Raw genomic sequence first — 21,849 nt, 5'->3', positions numbered from 1 at the left:
TTTAAAAGGGGAACTCTGTGGACTCTGATGTAAGAGGGGACTCTTGTGATTAACATCATATGATTATAAATGTTATTTAATCACAAAATATATGTACTGCATAGCATATACTGTAAAAAAAATTGCTGTGCACCGCTAAACTGTTTGACTTGCCAACTATCCTGGTTTAACCACTTCAGAATGTACCCCCTTCCTGACCAGAGCACTTTTTACGAATCGGCACTGCGCCGCTTTAACTGACAATTACGCGGTCGTGCGACGTGGTTCCCAAACAAAATTGACATCCTTTTTTTCCCACAAATAGATCTTTCTTTGTTCTTTGGTGGTATTTGATCACCTCTGCGGTTTTAATTTTTTTGTGCTATAAACAAAAAAAGAGCGACAATTTTGAAAAAAAAAAATCATAATTTTTTACATTTTGCTATAATAAATATACCCCAAAAATATATAAAAAACATATTTTTCCTCAGTTTAGGCCGATACATATTCTTCTACATATTTTTGGTAAAAAAAATCGCAATAAGCGTTTATTGATTGGTTTGCGCAAAAGTTATAGCGTCTACAAAATAGGGGATAGTTTTATGGCATTTTTATTCATCTTCTAATTTTTTTTTTACTAGTAATGGCGGCGATCAGCGATTTTTATCGTGACTGCAACATTATGGCAGACACATCAGACATTTTTGGGACCATTGTAATTTATACAGCAATCACTGCTATACAAATGCACTGATTCCTGTGTAAATGACACTGGCAGTGAAGGGGTTAACCACCTGGGCAGTGTATGGGTTAAATGTGCCCTGGGGAGTGTTTCTAACGGTGGGGGGACGTGGCTGTGTGTGATACGTCACTGATCACCGCTTCTGATGACAGGGAGCAGAGATCAGGGACACTGTCACTAGGCAGAACGGGGAGATGCTTGTTTACATTAGCATCTCCCCGTTCTTCTTCCCCCTGAGGCAATCACGGATATCTCCACGGCGCTCGAGTCCGCGGGACCCACGACCTGACTCACGGAGTTTGTCGTGGGCGTGCTGGCCACCTCTTAAAGGGCCACATACAGGTATGTTAGTTTGCCTGTATGAACCCTTTTGACGATGTACATCGGCGCGAGATGGTCGACAATCGATTAAATTCCCTCGTCCCTTGTGGTTTTAGTCCTGTGCCGTGTCCCAATATCTCAGTGTCAAGTGCTGCTACTAATGCTGCCCAGCTCTGCCCTATTGTTGTGTACAGAGTACTCACCTACAGACCTTGTATTTACATGTAAATTATTGGCATTCATATGTAAATAGCAGAGGCATTCATATGTAAATAGTGGCAGCTGGCAGCATTGATATGTATATCATGCCCCACTGAGGTCATATCCACAGTAATCTCTAGCAACCAATCAACAAGCAGAAATCATGTGCTGTAACCTCTAGCAACTAATCAATGAGCCGTAATGTGTGCTGTAACCTCTAAAAACCAGTCAGTGAGTGGTAATGATGCACTGTAACCTCTGGCAACCAATTGCAACCTGATTCAGTAAACTGAATTTGAGTCTAGCTGCTATTTATTGTATGTCTCAGAGCAGGTGGAGAGCAAAACTGCATGGGGGGGGGGGGGCTCAAGAAAAGTTTTGCCCAGGGTCCAATCAATAATAAACATGCTGGCGCCTGCAACTGGGAGCGGAGGGACAGATCAGCTTTGGGTGAGGACATCGGGCGCCCTGGACAGGTAAGTGTCCTTATTTTACAAGTCAGCAGTTGCAGTATTTGTAGCTGCTGATTTACATTTTTTTTTCTCTGTGGAACTCTGCTTTTACTTGTACGCTCATCATTGGCGCGGTATGTGGTGTCATTTTATTTACAATGTTAGGACATTAGAGCATGAAAATACTCTGTGGTTTTTCTAATGATGTAACACTCATAGTGACAACCAGAGATTAGGTCTCATGAAAGAATGCAGACATTTGTCCAAAGGAATAAGAGCAATTACCTGAGGAATGTGGCTCTCCAGTACTTGTAAAAAGGCAGAATTATCCCTCTGCACACAGAGCCCGGATAGCTCAGTCGGTAGAGCATCAGACTTTTAATCTGAGGGTCCAGGGTTCAAGTCCCTGTTCGGGCGCTCAATTTTATAATACTCACATAAATTACTATAAACAGAAAAGGACCTGAACGAAAAAAAAAATGTACATTTCAGGGCTACAGGAAACATCTGGAAATGTTAATTGTACCTAAACAGTACACTACTCTGGTATGAGGAAGCAAAGCCCCGCCTCCACCAAGATGGCCACACCCACACATACATCAGCATGGCAAGGAAGTTATGATGAAACCATCTATGGCAGTGCTTTGCATTAGGTTGGTCCAAACTGTATCTATATAACTGTACAGATTATCTATTTCTGCGATTCTTCTTTAACCACTTGCCTACTGGAAACTTTCACCCCCTTCCTGCCCAGGCCAATTTTAAGCTTTCAGAGCTGTCACTCTTTGAATGACAATTGCGCGGTCATGCTACGCTGTATCCATATGACATTTTTATCATTTTTTCCACACAAATAGAGTTTTCTTTTGGTGGTATTTAATCACTGCTGGGTTTTTTATTGTTTGCTAAACAAACAAAAAAAGCCCGAAAATTTTGAAAAAAACAAAACAGAACATTTTTCATATTTCCTATTCATAGCTCCTAACTGTCCCTGATTTGGAGCAAATGTCTCTCTGTCCCTCATTCTGGTCTGATCTCTATATTTGTATATAAAATGCACTTTTTATTTATCAAAAAGTGTTTTCCAGCCCTAAACCTTTCATCTGATTTCTAAATTGCTGCATTTGTAAATTCCAAAAGCCAATATAAAGGTAGTAGTGTAAGTAGGGGTTTAATCAATCTCATTTTTTTTGTACAATTCTCCTTTAAGGGGGCGTGGCAAGGGGTGTGTCCTGCATACTTTTGCTGATAGGTGTCCCTCATTCCCATCTCAAAAAGGTGGGTATGATATTTTGTTATAACATTTTGCAAACAGGTAATTTTTCTCTTTCACTGATGGGCACTGATGAGGCGGCACTGAGGGGTACTGATGAGATGGTATTGGTGGGCACTGATCAGGAGGCACTGATCAGGAGGCACTGATGGGTACTGATGAGATGGTACTGGTGGGCACTGATCAGGAGGCACTGATGAAGCTGCACTAATGGGTACTGATGAGATGGTATTGGTGGGCACTGATCAGGAGGCACTGATGGGTACTGATGAGATGGTACTGGTGAGCACTGATTAGGAGGCACTGATGAGGCTGCACTGATGGGTGGCACTGATGGGCACTGATAGGCGACATGGAGAGGTGGCACTGATGGGCACTGATAGGTGGCACTGATAGGTGGAACTGATGGGCACTGATAGGTGACACTGATGGGCACTGGTAGGCAGCACTGATAGGCAGCACTGATAAGCGACACTGATGATGAGACATGATGGGCACTGATTAGCAGTACTGATGGGCACTGAGAGATGGCACTGGTGGGCACTAATGCCGTGTACACATGGTTGGAATTTTGTTGTTGGAAATTCGGACCGCGAGGTATGGATAAAGAGATGGTTATAAGCCCTGTCAGATTTTTTTTGCCATCTGTGTCCCATTGGGGGGGGGGGGGGGGATTTACCTTCATATCCTGTCCCATAACTAAAACAGGAAGCAAGAGAAGATTCCTCCAAAGTGAAGGAATCCTGGTTTGCCACCAGAACTAGTGTCCCCATTGGAAGACTTCCCCTCTATTACTGTTCTGGTGTCAACCCAAAGTTTACGACTTTCTTTCACATTCACTGTGTGATAACAGTAAACAGGACAAAAAAAGAGGGTGAATCTCCCTAATGGGGGGCCACAGATGGCAATAAAACAGGTGTTCTAATCCATCTCCACTCTACAAATCTACAAAGAAAGTTTTGCCTTTAGCTATACTTTAAAGGGGTTGTGTTTTTTCACCTTAATTCATTATGCATTAGGCTGGGTTCACACTGCTGCGGCTACGAGAACCGGATGTGATTCACACCGCACTGCAGTGCAAATCACATCCGATCTCTGTGCAATGCGAGTTCAGCCATACAGATAGTATGACTGAATTCGCATCGCACCCGCCGCAAACTCGCACAGGACCCTTTTTTTTGGTCCGCAGCAGAATCGGATCGCATGGGTGTTCACACTATGCGATCCGATTCCTGTCCGAGTTTGCAGATCGCACTGCGATATGCAAACTGATCTGGGGGTGTCATTAACGTTTCACTGACACTCCCAGCAGTTCGCATAGGGCAGTGTGAACTGCCGGCGGGAGGCATGCGATGCGGGAACCCGCTGCGGCTTCGCGGCCTTCCCGCATCGCTGCAATGTGAACCCAGCCTTATGGTGAAAAAACAATGCAGTGTATAGAAACGATGTGTTCTATGGCACAGGGCTTGGGACCGCACAATAAAAAAAATAATCACATAGATTATGGTAAAATAAAGAAACCCCTTCTTACCATAATCTATATGGTTATACATATATATATAAAAAAAAAAACTGTTGGAAAAATACTAAAGTGGAACTAAAAACTATTGAAACTTACCTTGAGAAAATAGCTATCATTGCAGTATTTAAAAAAGGAAACTGTGAACTGCAGCACCTCCAGGAGCCCGGATAGCTCAGTCGGTAGAGCATCAGACTTTTAATCTGAGGGTCCAGGGTTCAAGTCCCTGTTCGGGCGAGTGCTTTTTTATACCTTATGCTGTCCTATCAGTGGCCATCAGTGTAGTCTCATCAGCGTACATCAATGAAGGAGAAAAATTACTTGTTTGCAAAATGTATTAACTAAAATTAAAATGGTTTTGTATTTTTTTTTATTTTATTTTTTTTATGTCTTTTTTAATTTTTTTTTAACAAAACATAAAAAACCCAGAGGTGATCAAATATCACCAAAAGAAAGCTCTATGTATGGGGGGAAAAAGTGATAAAAATCATTTGGGTACAGTGCTGTATGACCGCGCAATTGTCATTCAAAGAGTGACAGAGCTAAAAGCTGAAAATTGGTCTGGGCAGGAGGGGGGTTTAGGTGCCCAGTAAGCAAGTGGTTAAAAGGACAGCACCAGCTTAATGGGGGACTTAAAGGGGTTGTAAAGTAAACATTTTTTAACCTTAATGCATTCTATGCATTAAGGTCAAAAAACATCCGACAATAATGGCCCCCCCCAGCCCCCTCGTTTTACTTACCTGACTCCTCGAAAGTCCGGCGCTTGCCCCCGACATCCTCTTCGCTGCTCAGCCTGGCCGTTCATTGGTTACAGTGGATGGATTGAAAGCCGAGTGATACAGTGAGCATCTATGGTCGCTGGCTGTATCACGGGTGCGTGCCCGCAAGCACTCCACACCATGTGAGCAGGGCCGCTGATAGGGGGGGACCACCAGTCATCCTGTAGGGGGCCCCGGCACACAGAGTGGCCCGAACAGCAAGAGGAATCGATGTTGTCGATCAGAGGGGCAATTACAGAAAGATGGCCTGTGCGGCTCTCTGCATGAGATAAAAGCCGGTTTCTCTCTCTCCCACCAGCTTTCAGCTGCTGCAGGGAGAGACACAGGGCATTGTTCCTGTAATTGCTTCCCCCTCCCTCTTCTATTATAAAAGGGCTCATTTACGCAGGTTCTCTGTTATGTTTGTGTCCGCTAATAATAATTTTTGTGTATTTTTTGATATATGGGGAGGGGGGCTGCCTTGTAGGCTGTATGGGGCCCCATGATTTCAAACAGCAGCCCTGCATGTGAGGGAGCTCACATGAAGGTGTTGAGTCCTTGCGGGGGGGGGGGGGGGAGCCGAGACAGCCACCGAGGGACCCCAGAAGACCAGGTTTGGGGCCACTCTGTGCAAAACGTGGAGATAAGTATAACGTGTATCCTATTTAAAAAAAAAAATGTATCTTTAGTGATCCTTTAAAGCCTGATAGTGTTGTTTCTTTCAATGGCCACATGGTGTCACTGTTGCCTAAGACGTGATTGAAAGTTGTACATTGTTTTCTGTAGATCAGAAAATATATAGAATTAGTCTGTGGATATGTCTCTGGAAAAAACTAGTAAAATACTCAGCTGTTGAAATTAATAAATAGATAATACATTTGGAACCCCTTCCTTCTTTTTATATATGTAGTACTTTGCAGGATTTGTCTTTTCAACAGCCCGGCTAGCTCAGTCGGTAGAGCATGAGACTCTTAATCTCAGGGTCGTGGGTTCGAGCCCCACGTTGGGCGGTAGTCTTTTGTTGTTGGTTTTGTAATTCTTTTATTGATTAAAATACTGCATGGAATAGTGGATCTTTCTTAGAACAGAACATGCTATCACATATCTTAAAAGTAAGAAGCTAAGAGAATTATCCTCCATTACTGGACAGTGAGCTGATAGAAATCATTCCTTTACTCCCTAATTCACATCCAGAACCACTGATGTGTATTGCAAGTATACTATATATCAGCAATGCAGTGTATGGAAACTATATGTTCTATAGCACAGGGCTTGGGACCGCACAATAACCACATAGATTATGATAAAATAAAGAAACCCCTTCTTACCATAATCTATATAGTTATACATTCTCAATGATTTAAAAAAAAAAAAAAAAGTTGGAAAAATACTAAAGTGGAACTAAAAACTATTGAAACTTACCTTGATAGAATATATTGAAACTTACCTAGATAGAATAGCTATCATTGCAGTATTTAAAAAATGAAACTGTGAAATGCAAAAACCTCCAGGAGCCCGGATAGCTCAGTCGGTAGAGCATCAGACTTTTAATCTGAGGGTCCAGGGTTCAAGTCCCTGTTCGGGCGCATGATTTTTATACCATTTAAAAGAAAAAAAAGACATAAAATGTATCTAAAGCCAAGAACAACCTAAATTAAACTATTAGAATCATAGTTAAAGAGGGATTCCAACAAAAAAAAAAAATATTAAAAGCCAGCAGCTATAAATACTACAGCTGCTGACTTTTAATAAATGGACACTCACCTGTCCCGGGTTCCAGCGATGCCGGCAGCCGAGGCCGATCGATTGCTCGGCCCTCGGCTGCTGCCGTCACCATTCTAGGTGAGGGAATCAGGAAGTGAAGCGAATCGGCTTCACTTCCCGTTTCCCTACTGCGCATGCACGAGTTGCGCCGCGCAATAGGAAATCTCCGCGCTGTCACTGGGACCCGTGTGTGTCCCAGCAGACAGCGCGGCAGGGCAGGAAATGGCGTAGACTCCCACGGGAGTCTATGCCCAGAAGTGGGTGTAAATACCTGTCTTTGAAAGGTGTCAATTGTGACACCGGAGGGGGGGAGGGATCCGATCAGCGGAGGTTCCACTTTAGGGTGGAATCCCGCTTTAAATACCAGGCGCTTTTACACCCTTTCGAACAGACTTTAGTCCGTTCGTGTGTGGGCAAATCTGTTTGGGAAGACCGTCGGACCTTTTCTGATGGAAAGTCCGGTCGTGTGTATGTGGCATTACGGTTCCTAACTCAAACGTAACAGTTCCTTCAGCTTCACTACAACTGCCTCTTGTTGTTCCTTTAACACTGAGCTCCCGGTCTCTCACTAGACCCTCTGATTCACTGACTCTGAATCCCTTGAGCTCCTCCAATCTTTGCGCTGGTATCTCCCTCAAGTGTCTCCCCAGCTTCCCTGCTGGGTCCCTGGCTTGGCATTCCAGATACTTCTCAAGCTTATCCCCTGCTGACCGGCTCAGTCCCTGGCTTGACACACAAGGCAGTTCTGCACCTCTGCTGGTTGGGTCCCTGACTTGATCATCGCCAGAAGTTTCCCGATTCTCCACCGTGCCCGTTCGGTGATAATTCTACTCCGGTACTTGCTTCAGTAACTCACCAGTGGCAGTTAATTAACCCCTTTTAATTAACACTGATTCTGGTGCCACTAATGCAGCACAAAGGGGTTAATTAACTACCACTGGTCACGAATGCATCTGTAACCAGTGGCAATACATAAACTCCCTCCATGCTCCATATACAGACATTAAGTACCATTGGTAATCTAATTAACCTCCCTTCAGCCCCGCCCCCCCCCTCCCCCCAATACAAAGAGTTAATTTACTAACTTACTTAGTTGTGCAATGCTGTGTACACACTAAACAGAACAAGGGCGCACACACCGCTTCAGGCAAAAAATGGACACGCCAAGGTGCTGATCTCGGCTCATCACCGTAGGCAATATCAGGAAATAAGAAAAGATTGATCGCACATTTGAATCCAGAAGATGCTGTAGAGATTTCTTTATTGTCGTGAGCCAGACAAAATTGCAGTGATGATCAGTTGACGCGAAAAGAACCGTGCTTGTTCGCAACAATTGAAATACTCACAATACAAGCGATTTAAAGGCGTATATCAAATCAAACACCTAACACAAACCACCCGTAGTTAAAGAGCAATCGACACAAAACTTAATCGACATAAAAACATTTCTTAAATGCTAAAACATCTGATCATAAAATGGTCAAAACAAAAAATAGATAATGTAAACATGTAAGCGAGAAATGTATTAAAAATAGAAAAATGAGTGAAAAAACATGTGTGTATATATATATATACCAATATAAATCACATATATCACAGTGTAACAAATTAAGTCTAATTGTGTAATTTAATGTTTATTATTAAAGACTTCTTAAAAAACTGTTCAAGGATAAGAGGAAACAATGAGATGCTAAACTATATACATGATGGAAAGGATGCACATACATATGAAAATCAAGCATGTCCAAAAAGTATTGTGCATATACATTGCAAAAATTCCACACAGAACCACCCTGGAAAACATTCAATATTTATGGAATTTACCTTTCTATTAAGATCACTTAAGGAATCAAAGGGAGTGTTCTCAACACTCAAATAGAGGACAAAAAAAAAAATGAAGAATACCCAAAATCACTTACCTTTCAAAGGAAAAAAATAATAATATATATATATATATATATATATATATATATATATATATATATATATATATATATATATATATATATCACCTAAAATCAATAGATTTTTAAAGGAAAGGAAAAAATGATAGATAGATAGATAGATAAAAAAAAATCAAAAGCCTTCTCTTTTACAGAGAAGTCTAAAAACATCCTCTAAAGATTTAAAGAGAACCTTCTCTATGATTTGCACACCAACCAAAAAGTATTGCCTTCATGAAACTGATTAAAATGTTTGGTTACATTGGTGGAGAATTTCTTCTCTATCCTATATATACGTTCCTGGAACCTATCTCTGAGGCGTCTTGTGGTGCGACCAATGTACTGTACATTACAGATGGTACATGTAATGATATATATTACATAATGGGTGTTGCAGTTGTAAAACTATATTAATTTATATTTACCATTAGAATATGTACATACAACATTCCCCTTAGTAATATGTGCACAGCGGGAACACACAGTCGCACCACAACTATAATTGCCCTTGCAATGCAACCAAGTGTGTGACTTGATTTTATTTGATTCAAAGGCACTTGGTGAGAGATAGTTTCCCAAAGTTGGAGCAGGTCTGGAAATGAAATTAATACCATCTTTCAGCAAATTGGCCCAAAATTCGATCCTCAAATAGGATCAGTAAATATCTGTGAACAATTGTCTTGGTGGGTCTCCCTCTGTTGAAACACATTGTTGTTTTCTTGTATTTACCAATATGGTTGTGTTTTAGGAGGACATTCCTGTTTTTAGAATTAGCAATAGAAACTGCTCTATCAAGAATGTATCTAGGGTATCCCCCTTTCCAAGAAACGGGTGTATAGGACATTCGCTTCTGTTTCACATCTCACAGGATCATTATAGATTCTGTGAATCCTGAGAAACAAGCCTACAGGAATACCTCTGATGGCATGTCGAGGACGGCCAGATCTGGCCATCAGCAAAGTATTCCCTGAAAGAGATTTCCTGTAGAGTCCAGTATGTATTGAAGTACCGTGACCGCGCAAATGAACATCGAGGTTCATTACATGTTTTTTCGCTCATTTTTCTATTTTTGTTTTTAATACATTTCTTGCTTAGATGTTTACATGATCTGTTTTTTGTTTTGACCATTTGATGATCAGATGTTTTAGGCTTCATTCTGACGAGGCGGATCCGCTGCCTTGGAGTCCGCCCCTGTCCACCAGCTCAGCGGGAGATCTCTCCGTTGATCTCCGCTGAGCCGGTGGATGATAGGTCCCTCTCTGCTCATTGGGCAGGGGCTTGTTGAGCGCGGCTAGTTACTATGGAGAGATCGGACGAAAATGGACAGCATGTCCGTTTTCAACAGATCTCACCCGATCCGACCCGCCAGGGACAGATGCGAACATAGGGGCATCCGTCTGATATTAGTGGATCAGATAGGGTCGGATGTCAGCGGACATGTCACCGCTGACATCCGTCGCTCCATAGACTAGCAAGGAGCGCCTGTTCAGGTCCATTGTCAAAACAGTCCGACAGTGTGAAAGGGGCCTTAGCATTTAAGAAATGTTTTTATGTCGGTGAAGTTTTGTGTTGATTGCTCTTTAACTAAAGTTGTTTTGTGTTTGATATATCCCTTTAAATAGCTTGTATTGTGAGCATTTCAATTGTTGTCAACAAGCACGGTTCTTTTTGCGTCAACTGATCATCACTGCAATTTTGTCTGGCTCATGACAATAAAGAAATCTCTACAGCATCTTTTGGATTCAAGTGTGTCTCAGCTCCGACAGGAGTACTCTATGCTCCTCCAAGTCCTCCCATCCCGCCTCTGGCAGGCCTCTCGGTGAGTGACGTCACTACAATGCGCCTGTCAGGGAGAGTGTCTCCACAGGGAGTGAAGAAGTGAAGGGCTGGTCTGTTTCAAGCTTGGGTCGGGTGCAGGAGCGCACTCGGCACATCATTGTGGTTACAGCCAGGTACAGAGCTATTAGCGGCTGGTGAGTTCAGGCAGATTTTGGAAGCACACTGCCTGGCCAGCACTTCATCTGCTCCCCTACTTCCTCTAGTAAATAGGACCGCCCAGGCCCCCTTCTGCCGCCCCCCCCGTATCGGCCCTTACTACAAGTCCCATCTTCCACCATGGCTTAAAAACTTGTGTATCTCTGCAGGTGCAATGATGTCACCATAGATGTAGTCCATTGATTGCTTCCTCCAGTTACATGATTAGAGGTCTGTACGGAGGTACACACCTACAGAGATTGCAGGAGCCTGTGCACTGCACCCATGATGCATTCATTACAGTTTTGATGCTTTGCAAGCCTGAGTGAAAATAATTAATAAATACACGTTTTTTTCTTTTATCAGTGTGGTTTCATTTATTTCATTTTTTCTAAAAGGTGGACTATATCTTTAAAACCTGCAGTTCTTTTTTCTTTTTTTCTTGTAGTGCACTGACTTTGCCAGTTGGGTGTGTTCAGTATTCATCAGGAGTCTCTACAAAACATTCAGCACATATCTGCATGAGATTATTATATATCCCATGACAGAGGCGTAACTAGAATCTTCAGGGCCCCTTGCAAAAAACCACGAAGGGCCTCCACCAGGGGCGTTGCTGGATCTACAAAAAATCTCGGGTTAGAGCCCATAGCAGCAAAGTAAAGAAAGTCATGCACTTGGGCTGGCATACACATGTATGTGTGTGTATGTATTTATATATTACATATGTGAGTGCGGATTCCCCCTTACATCAGTGTCCCCAGAGAGCCCCCCTTCTTTCAGGGTCCCCAGAGAGCTCCTCTTTACTTCAGGGTCTCCAGAGAGCTTCCCCACTTACATCAGGGTCCCCAAAGAGCCTCCCCCTTACATCGGGGTCCTTGGAGCCCCTTCATTACATCAGGGTCCCCAGAGAGCCCCTTCCTTGCATTACGGTCACCAGAGAGCCCCTCCTTACATCAGGGTCTCCAGAGAGCCTCCTATTTACATCATGTTCCCCAGAGTTCCCCCTTAGATTAGGGTCCCCAGAGAGCCCCCCTTACATCAGGGTCCCCAGATAGCCCCTCATTACATGAGGGTCCCCAGATAGACCTTCCCTACATCAGGGTCCCCAGAGAGCCCCCCTTTACATCAGGGTCCCCAGAGCCCCCCTCATTACATCAGGATCTCCAGAGAGCCCCTCACATCAGGGTCCACTGATAACCCCCTCACATCAGGGTCCCAGAGGGCCCCTTTACATCAGGGTCTCCAGAGGGCCCCCTTACATCAGGGTCCCAAGAGAGCCCCCTTATATCAGGGTCCCCAGAGAGCCCCCCTTACATCAGGGTCTCCAGAGAGCCCCCCTTACATGAGGGTCACCAGAGAAGGCCCCCCCTTACATCAGGGTCTCCAGAGGGCCCCCCTTACATCAGGGTCCCAAGAGAGCCCCCCCTTATATCAGGATCCCCAGAGAGCCCCCCTTACATGAGGTTCCCCAGAGAGGGCCCCCCTTACATCAGGGTCACCAGAGAGAGCCCCCCTTACATCAGGATCTCCAGAGGGCCCCCCTTACATCAGGGTCACCAGAGAGGGCCACCCTTACATCAGGGTCTCCAGAGGGCCCCCCTTACATCAGAGTCCCAAGAGAGTCCCCCCTTATATCAGGATCCCCAGAGAGCCCCCCTTACATCAGGGTCCCCAGAGAGCCCCCCTTACATCAGGGTCCTCAGAGAGGGCCCCCCTTATATCAGGGTCCCCACAGAGGGCCCCCCTTACATCAGGGTACCCAGATATCCCCTAACATCAGGGTCCCCAGACAGCTGCCCCCTTCCAAAGGTTCCCCTCTACTGGCTGGTCTCTGCTGTGCACCTCCAACCCTCAGCACATCTCTGTGGGAGGAGGCGATCGGCAGCTGTATGGTGCCCGCAGGATCTCCCTGGGGCTTGTAGTTCTCTTGCCGAGTGTATGCAGCGGAGAGGGGAGGGGCCCAAGCAGTTATCAGTAAGCGTGTACAAGCTGTGCGACTCACTTGTACACTGAAGAGTGATGTGGATACATGCCCGGGTCAGAGGCCCCTCCTCTCTCCACTGTATACACTCAGGAAGAGAACTACAAGCCCCAGGGAGATCCCACCGCTCACGGACACCATACAGCTGCCGATCGCCGCCTCCCACCTCCCCCCACTGCATCCAAAACTGACAGCCAGAGATGAAGGGGGAGATGCAGACTCTTGTGGCCCCCCCACAGTGGCGGAACGCCAGGACCCAGACGCAAGTGCGACTGCCGAGACCCTGAAAGTTCTGCCACTGTTCCATGCACATGACATGCTGGTTATGTTCCCATATAGCTTTCGGGCTTCCTACTTTTCACCCGGGCAGTCTGTGTTCAACCACCAGTTTGGGAAGCATGTGTGTTTTGACTAGTCTTTTCACCCTTAATGCAAACCTCTAATAATTCAATATTTGCTTATAAAGATAGCTATAGCTGTGACTTTTAGTTAAGCAGTGTTCTGACAAATCTAGATTTTGCCTTCAAAAATAGCAATGCATTTCCTGACATGGGACTGTGCCTAGGCATTCCTGTTTTATTGACTCATAGTTGTTGTCTACAGCAGGGATATGCAATTAGCGGACCTCCAGCTGTTGCAAAACTACAAGTCCCATCATGCCTCTGCCTCTGGGTGTCATGCTTGTGGCTGTCTGAGTCTTGCTGTGCCTCATGGGATTTGTAATTCTGCAACAGCTGGAGGTCCGCTAATTGCATACCCCTGATCTACAGTGTGGGATCATCTAAGGCTGCTAGTAGTCTCAGCAGATTTGGGATAACATTTGGTTACCCTGTACACTGCGCACCCCTGAGCCCCGCACCCTGTACACTGCGCACCTCTGAGCTCTGCACTCTATACACTACATACCCCCGAACTCTGCACTCTATACACTACATACCCCCGAATTCTACACTCTATACACTGCACACCCCTGAGCTCTGCACTCTGTACACTGCGCACCCCTGAGCTCCACACTCTGTACATTGTGCACTTCTGCGCTCCAAACCCTGTACACAGAGCACCCCTACGCTCCACACCCTGTACACTGAATGCCTCACTCTTGTACACTGCACACCCCTGATCCTTGTACTCTACACTGTGCACCCCCAAACTCTGCACTCTATACACTACATACCCCCGAACTCTACACTCTATACACTACGTACCTCTGAACTCTCCATGGTTGAGTTCCTGCAACAGGAAAAAAAAAAAAAAAAAAAAAAAAATATATATATATATATATATATATATATATATATATATATATATACACACACAAGCATGTGTGCTTGAGCTTTTAGGTGTGCACCCTAATGCAGTTGGCTGTGCACCCCTGTGCGTTCTGCAATACCATTTGCACCGAGTAGGTAAGTATAACATGCTTGTTATAAAAAAAAAACCTTTATAACCACTTTCACCTTTTCTCAAAAAATAAAAGTAAACTAATATTTTTCCCACCCAAAGAATATGTGAGGTATTAATTTTGATCTTTTATTAGGAAAGCCCCAATATGTAAAGTATGAAGCAAAAGAACATGCAAAGGAAGGCTTTTTTTTTTTTTTTTTTGCTGTAGCAAATTGTATCATTTATTGCTGAATACATGTTGATTTCTGTAACTTCTTCTTTTAGGAAGGCTGTTGTTTGCTGTATGAGTATTGGTTTCACTTTTAACATCCAGCAGTAAAACGGTTCAAATCCCTTCCTCTGCAATGATTCCTCCAGCCAACCCTGTAAGTCAGAAAAAAATCACCATGAAATTGTCTTTAACAATGGGTGTCATTATTTCTTTTATGTCACCTCTATTATTACAATAGCTAATGCAAATTAAAAGGTCCGCCTCTACTGGCGTATTACTCACCCTTCCTGTGCTTCCTTTTCGCCCTGTTCAGTTGGATTTCCACATATGAGGGAATATTTGACCATTCCCCTTCATCCCATGATGCATTGCTTACCACATGAGCAACCAAGTGCTATCATTGGGGGGTGTCAGTATTCAGCACAAATGGTCACATTGCAGGTGAGGTGAGTATGAAAATAAGGTGTAAAATGTATCTACACCCATGTAAAAAAATGTGAGATGTTGCAGCTTAGTGGTCCTTGGCGGTGTTGGCTATGTTATTTTTTTTATTCTTTTTTCCTTTATTCTCACCTGGTGATCTGTGAAAATGTGGAGTAGACTCCCTCCAGAGGTGTTCTGGCCAGCTCAGTAGATTACTTTAAAAAAGGCCTGGATTCTTTCCTAAAAGCGGAGTTCCATCCAAAAATGGAACTTCCGCTTTAAGTACTGGTAACCCCCTGACATGGTACATTTGACATGCCATTTTTTATTGGGGGTGAGCGGGCACCCAGTTTCGATGGGCACCCAGCTTCCACTTCCTCTCCTGGAGCAGCAGTGCCGGAAGGAAATTCACCTCTCAAGGTGCAGAGCAGCTCGCGCATGCGCAGTGTGTGCCCGGTGTGAAGCCACAGCCAGGTGCCCACAGTTACAATGCTGGAGCCGAGGAGAGGAGGGGGGAGAGGAGCGAGGCTTAGTTCGCCCGCATCGCTGGACCATGGGACAGATGAGTGTCTGTTTATTAAAAGTCAACAGCTACACTTTATGTAGCTGCTGACTTTTGAATGGGTGGAACTCCACTTTAATGTACATAAAATAATTGGATACTAACAGTTATAGGTAAAGTTGATCCAGGGAAAATCCAAATGCCTCTTGGGGGTCAGGAAGGAATTTTTTCCCCTGCTGTAGCAAATTGGATCATGCTTTGCTGGGGTTTTCACCTTCCTCTGGATCAACTGTGGGTATAGGATTGTGTATATGGGATTGTATGTTTTTTATTTATTGGTTAACCACTTGCTTACTGGGCACTTAAACCCCCCTCAGTCCCAGACCAATTTTCAGCTTTCAGCACTGATGCACTTTGAATGACAATTGCGCGGGCATACAACACTGTACCCAAATGAAATTTTTATCATTTAGAGCTTTCTTTTGGTGGTATTTAGTTACAGCTCGGAGTTTTATTTTTTGCTAAACAAACAAAAAAAGATGCAAAAAAAAAAAAAAATCATGTTTTAATAGTTTGTTATAAAATTTTGCAAACGGGTCATTTTTCTCCTTCATTGAAGTGCGCTGATTAGGCGGCACTGATGGGCTGCATTGGTGGGCACTGATGGGCTGCACTGGTGGGCATTGATAGGCTGCATTGGTGGGCACTGATAGGCTGCACTGGTGGGCACTGATAGGCATAGTTAAGGCGGCACTAGTAGGCACAGATAAGGCGGCACCGATGGGCACAGATAAGGCGGCACTGATGGGCAAAGATGGGCACAGATAGGATGGCACGGATGGGTGGCACGGATGGGTGGCACGGATGGGTGGCATGGATGGGCACTGATAGGTACCACTGATAGATGGGACTGATGGGCACTGATAGGTGGCATTGATAGGTGGCTCTGATAGGTGGCACTGCTGGGCACTGATGGGCGGCACTGCTGGGCACTGATGGGCGGCACTGGGGTGCAGCACCTTTGAGGCAGATTGTGGGCACTGTGGGTGGCACTGCTGGGTGGCACTGTGGGCACTGCTGGGTGGCACTGTGGGCACTGCTGGGTGGCACTCTGGGCACTGCTGGGTGGCACTGACGGGGGCACTTACTTTTTATTAGGGTGGCACTGCAGGGGGCAGGTGGGCACTGGCAGGGGGCAGGTGGGCGCTTGCATTGCTGGCCGTGATCGGGACTGATGTCCCGATCACGGCCGCCGGTGATCGGCTTTTTTTTTCTCCTCGCGCTGTCAGCGTGAGGAGGAATACTAGCCGATTACCGGCTCCGTTATATCACCTGATCAGCTGTCATTGGCTGACAGCTGATCACGTGATAAGGGGTCGGGATCGACCCCTTGCACGGATCGGTGATCAGGCGAGTCTCATGGACTCGCCGATCACAGAGCGCGCCGCGCGCGCCCCTCAGGGGGTGCGCAGGCCGCTCGTACACGGGACTACGTCAATAGACGTAGTCCCGGAAAAGGAGATCCGCGCTGTAGCTGTCATTTGGCTATAGCGCGGATCTCAAGTGGTTAAACTGGATGGACTTGTCTTTTTTCAACCTAACTATGTAACTATGCAAGTCCTAAGATGACAACACTCTCTCACTGTACTGTATATACAGTATGGGGGAGCAATGTTGTCACCTAGGACAGGATTACAAAACACATCCACCTCTCCTTATCTGCATATCATAGGACTGGACAAAGCTGATAAAACTGTTTGGGATTTCAGTGGAGCAGAGGTAGAGTCCAAAGGAAGCTATGATTTCTGACAGGCTCACACTCCTACTCTGTCCAACCACTGCCACTGTTGGCAACAGAGACAACAACCTCTGTTCTACCATTAGCCAATGGCGGTCACTCTCTCCTGCCCAATTTGAGATTCCACTGCTGAGCAATAGGTCCCACGTGAAAGACTGCATCCACTATCCTCTTGGTTGCTAGTGAGGGCACTAACTTCATACAGTCAGGGCCGGACTGGGAATAAAAACCAGCCCTGGAAAAAATGTTATACCAGCCCCATAGCATTATTATACCAGCCCAACAGCATAACTACATAATTTTTTTGTTCATAAAAGGCCTCTCCACAGTCCACACAGGTCTGACTTCTCCCATGACCCCCATTTTAGCGACACTCCCACTCTTGACTCCTCTCCAAACTCCCTCAGAGACTGCAGACACTGATATGATACAAGAGATGGTCAGAGACTGCAGACATGATACAAGAGATCAATGCAGTCTCACCAGTGCCCATCAAATGCAGCCTCACTGTGCATATAATTGCAGCCTGACTGTGCCCATAATTGCAGAGAGAGAGAGATATGCATGCTCTGCAGGCAAAAATAAATAAATAAATGCACAATTTTTTTTACCTGCAATTTTTTTTAATTATTATAATAAATTAGTTCACTTTTTATTATGATTTATATTATTATAGTAAATAAGTAAATTTTTTTCTAAAGAAATCCATGAGAGAGAGAGAGATAGAGGGGCTGCAATGGTGTGAGAGAGGGGGGACTGCAATGGTGAGAGAGAGAGAGAGGGGGGTGCAATGGTGTGAGAGAGAGAGGGGGGGTTCAATGGTGTGAGACAGAGAGAGGGGGGGTGCAATTGTGTGAGAGAGGGGGTGCAATTGTGTGAGAGAGAGAGGGGGTGCAATTGTGTGTGAGAGAGAGGGGGTGCAATTGTGTGAGAGAGTGAGGGGGTGAAATTGTGTGAGAGAGTGAGGGGGTGCAATTGTGTGAGAGAGGGGGTGGAATTGTGTGAGAGAGAGGGGGTGCAATTGTGTGAGAGAGAGGGGGGTGCAATGGTGTGAGAGGGGTGCAATGGTGAGAGAGAGGGGGGTGCAATGCTGAGAGAGTGGGGTGCAATGCTGAGAGAGGGGGGTGCAATGCTGAGAGAGGGGGGTGCAATGCTGAGAGAGGGGGTGCAATGCTGAGAGAGGGGGGTGCAATGCTGAGAGAGAGAGGGGGGTGCAATGGTGAGAGAGAGAAAGAGAGAGGGGGTGAAATGGTGAGAGATGGGTGTGAAATGGTGAGAGAGAGAGAGGGGTGTGCAATGGTGACAGAGAGAGAGAGAGAGGGGTGTGCAATGGTAAGAGAGAGAGAGAAAGAGAGAGAGAGAGAGAGAGAGAGAGAGGGGCGTGCAATGAATGAATGAATGAATGAAATACTTATATAGCGCACAATGCGAACTGAATCGCCTCTAGGCGCTGTGGCGAGCTTTGATCATCTGCTAAAAGAGGAAGGTCTTGAGTTTTTTCCTAAAAGCCAGGTGATTTTCTTCCAGGCGGATGTTGATTGGTAGAGCATTCCATAGCCGAGGCCCTTGGTGAGAGAGAGAGGTGAGAGAGAGAGAGGTGTGTGCAATGGCGAGAGAGAGAGGGGAGCTCTACACTGGTGAGAGAGAGAGGGGGGCTCTGCACTGGTGAGAGAGAGAGGGGGCTCTGCACTGGTGAGAGAGGGGCTGCACTGGAGAGAGAGAGAGGGCCTGCACTGGTGAGAGGGGGGGCTGCACTGGAGAGAGAGAGGGGGGCTGCACTGGAGAGAGAGAGAGGAAGGCTTCACTGGAGAGAGAGAGGGGGGCTGCACTGGAGAGAGAGGGGGCTGCACTGGAGAGAGAGGGGGGGCTGCACTGGAGAGAGAGAGAGAGAGGGGGCTGCACTGGAGAGAGAGAGAGAGAGAGGGGGGGGCTGCACTGGAGAGAGAGAGAGGAGGGCTGCACTGGAGAGAGAGAGGAGGGCTGCACTGGAGAGAGAGAGGAGGGCTGCAATGGAGAGAGAGAGAGGGGGGCTGCACTGGAGAGAGAGGGGGCTGCACTGGAGAGAGAGAGAGAGAGGGGGGCTGCACTGGTGAAAGAGAGAGAGAGGGGGGCTGCACTGGTGAGAGAGAGGGGGGCTGCACTGGTGAGAGAGAGGGGGGGCTGCACTGGAGAGAGAGGGGTGCTGCACTGGAGAGAGAGAGGGGGGCTGCACTGGAGAGAGAGGGGGGCTGCACTGGAGAGAGAGAGAGGGGGGCTGCACTGGAGAGAGGGGGGCCTGCACTGGAGAGAGGGAGGCCTGCACTGGAGAGAGAGAGAGAGGGGGGGCTACACTGGAGAGAGAGAGAGAGAGGGGCCTGCACTAGTGAGAGAGGGGGGCTGCACTGGAGAGAGGGGGGCCTGCACTGGAGAGAGGGAGGCCTGCACTGGAGAGAGAGAGAGAGGGGGGGCTACACTGGAGAGAGAGAGAGAGAGAGAGAGAGGGGCCTGCACTAGTGAGAGAGGGGGGCTGCACTGGAGAGAGAGAGGGGGGCTGCACTGGAGAGAGAGAGGGGGGCTGCACTGGAGAGAAAGAGAAAGAGAGAGGGGGCTGCACTGGAAAGAGAGAGATGGGGCCTGCACTGGAGAGAGAGAGGGGGGCCTGCACTGGAGAGAGAGAGGGGGGCTGCACTGGAGAGAGAGAGAGAGGGGGCTGCACTGGAGAGAGAGAGAGAGAGGGGGGCTGCACTGGAGAGAGAGGGGGGCTGCACTGGAGAGAGAGGGGGGCTGCACTAGAGAGAGAGGGGGGGCTGCACTGGAGAGAGAGAGGGGGAGCTGCACTGGAGAGAGAGAGAGGAGGTGCAATTGTGTGAAAGAGTGAGGGGGTGAAATTGTGTGAGAGAGTGAGGGGGTGCAATTGTGTGAGAGAGTGAGGGGGTGCAATTGTGTGAGAGAGGGGGGTGCAATTGTGTGAGAGAGAGAGGGGGTGCAATTGTGTGAGAGGGGTGCAATGGTGATAGGGGTGCAATGGTGAGAGAGTGGGGTGCAATGCTGAGAGAGGGGGTGCAATGCTGAGAGAGAGAGGGGTTGCAATTGTGTGAGAGAGAGGGGGTGCAATGGTGTGAGAGGGGTGCAATGGTGAGAGAGAGGGGGGTGCAATGCTGAGAGAGTGGGGTGCAATGCTGAACGAGGGGGTGCAATGCTGAGAGAGGGGGGTGCAATGCTGAGAGAGGGGGTGCAATGCTGAGAGAGGGAGAGAGAGAGGGGCGTGCAATGGTGAGAGAGAGAGGTGTGTGCAATGGCGAGAGAGAGAGGGGGGCTCTGCACTGGTGAGAGAGGGGAGCTCTACACTGGTGAGAGAGAGAGGGGGGCTCTGCACTGGTGAGAGAGAGAGGGGGCTCTGCACTGGTGAGAGAGGGGCTGCACTGGAGAGAGAGAGAGAGGGGGGCTGCACTGGTGAGAGGGGGGGCTGCACTGGTGAGAGAGGGGGGCTGCACTGGAGAGAGAGAGGCCTGCACTGGAGAGAGAGAGAGAGGGGGGGCTACACTGGAGAGAGAGAGAGAGAGGGGCCTGCACTAGTGAGAGAGGGGGCCTGCACTGGAGAGAGGGGGGCCTGCACTGGAGAGAGGGAGGCCTGCACTGGAGAGAGAGAGAGAGGGGGGGCTACACTGGAGAGAGAGAGAGAGAGAGGGGGGCCTGCACTAGTGAGAGAGGGGGGCTGCACTGGAGAGAGAGAGGGGGGCTGCACTGGAGAGAGAGAGAGAGAGAGAGGGGCCTGCACTAGTGAGAGAGGGGGGCTGCACTGGAGAGAGAGAGGGGGGCTGCACTGGAGAGAGAGAGGGGGGCTGCACTGGAGAGAAAGAGAAAGAGAGAGGGGGCTGCACTGGAAAGAGAGAGATGGGGCCTGCACTGGAGAGAGAGAGGGGGGCCTGCACTGGAGAGAGAGAGGGGGGCTGCACTGGAGAGAGAGAGAGGGGGCTGCACTGGAGAGAGAGAGAGAGGGGGCTGCACTGGAGAGAGAGAGAGAGGGGGCTGCACTGGAGAGAGAGGGGGGCTGCACTAGAGAGAGAGGGGGGGCTGCACTGGAGAGAGAGAGGGGGAGCTGCACTGGAGAGAGAGAGAGAGGAGGTGCAATTGTGTGAAAGAGTGAGGGGGTGAAATTGTGTGAGAGAGTGAGGGGGTGCAATTGTGTGAGAGAGTGAGGGGGTGCAATTGTGTGAGAGAGGGGGGTGCAATTGTGTGAGAGAGGGGGTGCAATTGTGTGAGAGGGGTGCAATGGTGATAGGGGTGCAATGGTGAGAGAGTGGGGTGCAATGCTGAGAGAGGGGGTGCAATGCTGAGAGAGAGAGGGGTTGCAATTGTGTGAGAGAGAGGGGGTGCAATGGTGTGAGAGGGGTTCAATGGTGAGAGAGAGGGGGGTGCAATGCTGAGAGAGTGGGGTGCAATGCTGAACGAGGGGGGTGCAATGCTGAGAGAGGGGGGTGCAATGCTGAGAGAGGGGGTGCAATGCTGAGAGAGGGAGAGAGAGAGGGGCGTGCAATGGTGAGAGAGAGAGGTGTTGTTGCAATGGCGAGAGAGAGAGGGGGGCTCTGCACTGGTGAGAGAGGGGGAGCTCTACACTGGTGAGA

At 47.4% G+C, this 21,849-nt stretch overlaps 1 protein-coding gene and 4 non-coding genes across 5 annotated transcripts in view; 4 read left to right on the top strand and 1 right to left on the bottom strand.

Moving 5' to 3' along the window:
* The first annotated feature begins 2,039 nt into the window (after positions 1 to 2,039).
* TRNAK-UUU (transfer RNA lysine (anticodon UUU)) lies at positions 2,040 to 2,112 on the top strand. Its single transcript has one exon. It is a non-coding gene; the product is annotated as a tRNA-Lys (tRNA).
* Positions 2,113 to 4,651: 2,539 nt separating this feature from the next.
* TRNAK-UUU (transfer RNA lysine (anticodon UUU)) lies at positions 4,652 to 4,724 on the top strand. Its single transcript has one exon. It is a non-coding gene; the product is annotated as a tRNA-Lys (tRNA).
* Positions 4,725 to 6,182: 1,458 nt separating this feature from the next.
* TRNAK-CUU (transfer RNA lysine (anticodon CUU)) lies at positions 6,183 to 6,255 on the top strand. Its single transcript has one exon. It is a non-coding gene; the product is annotated as a tRNA-Lys (tRNA).
* A 503-nt stretch (positions 6,256 to 6,758) lies between these two features.
* On the top strand, positions 6,759 to 6,831 carry TRNAK-UUU (transfer RNA lysine (anticodon UUU)). The gene has a single exon. It is a non-coding gene; the product is annotated as a tRNA-Lys (tRNA).
* A 7,592-nt stretch (positions 6,832 to 14,423) lies between these two features.
* LOC143961040 (lysozyme C-1-like) overlaps positions 14,424 to 21,849 on the bottom strand; it is a 70,543-nt gene continuing 63,117 nt past the window's right edge. Inside the window, exon 5 of the mRNA XM_077470177.1 lies at positions 14,424 to 14,674. Within this exon, the coding sequence (XP_077326303.1) occupies positions 14,614 to 14,674 (61 nt within the window). The 3' untranslated portion in view covers positions 14,424 to 14,613. The remainder of the gene's footprint in view (positions 14,675 to 21,849) is intronic.

Source organism: Lithobates pipiens, unplaced genomic scaffold (genome assembly GCF_037356315.1).
Source record: "Lithobates pipiens isolate NorthernLeopardFrog02 unplaced genomic scaffold, aLitPip1_a1.2 Scaffold_8, whole genome shotgun sequence".
NCBI classification, from domain to species: Eukaryota; Metazoa; Chordata; class Amphibia; order Anura; family Ranidae; genus Lithobates; species Lithobates pipiens.
Note: the sequence above shows the minus strand (reverse complement) of the source record. Positions and strands in the feature narration are given on the sequence as shown.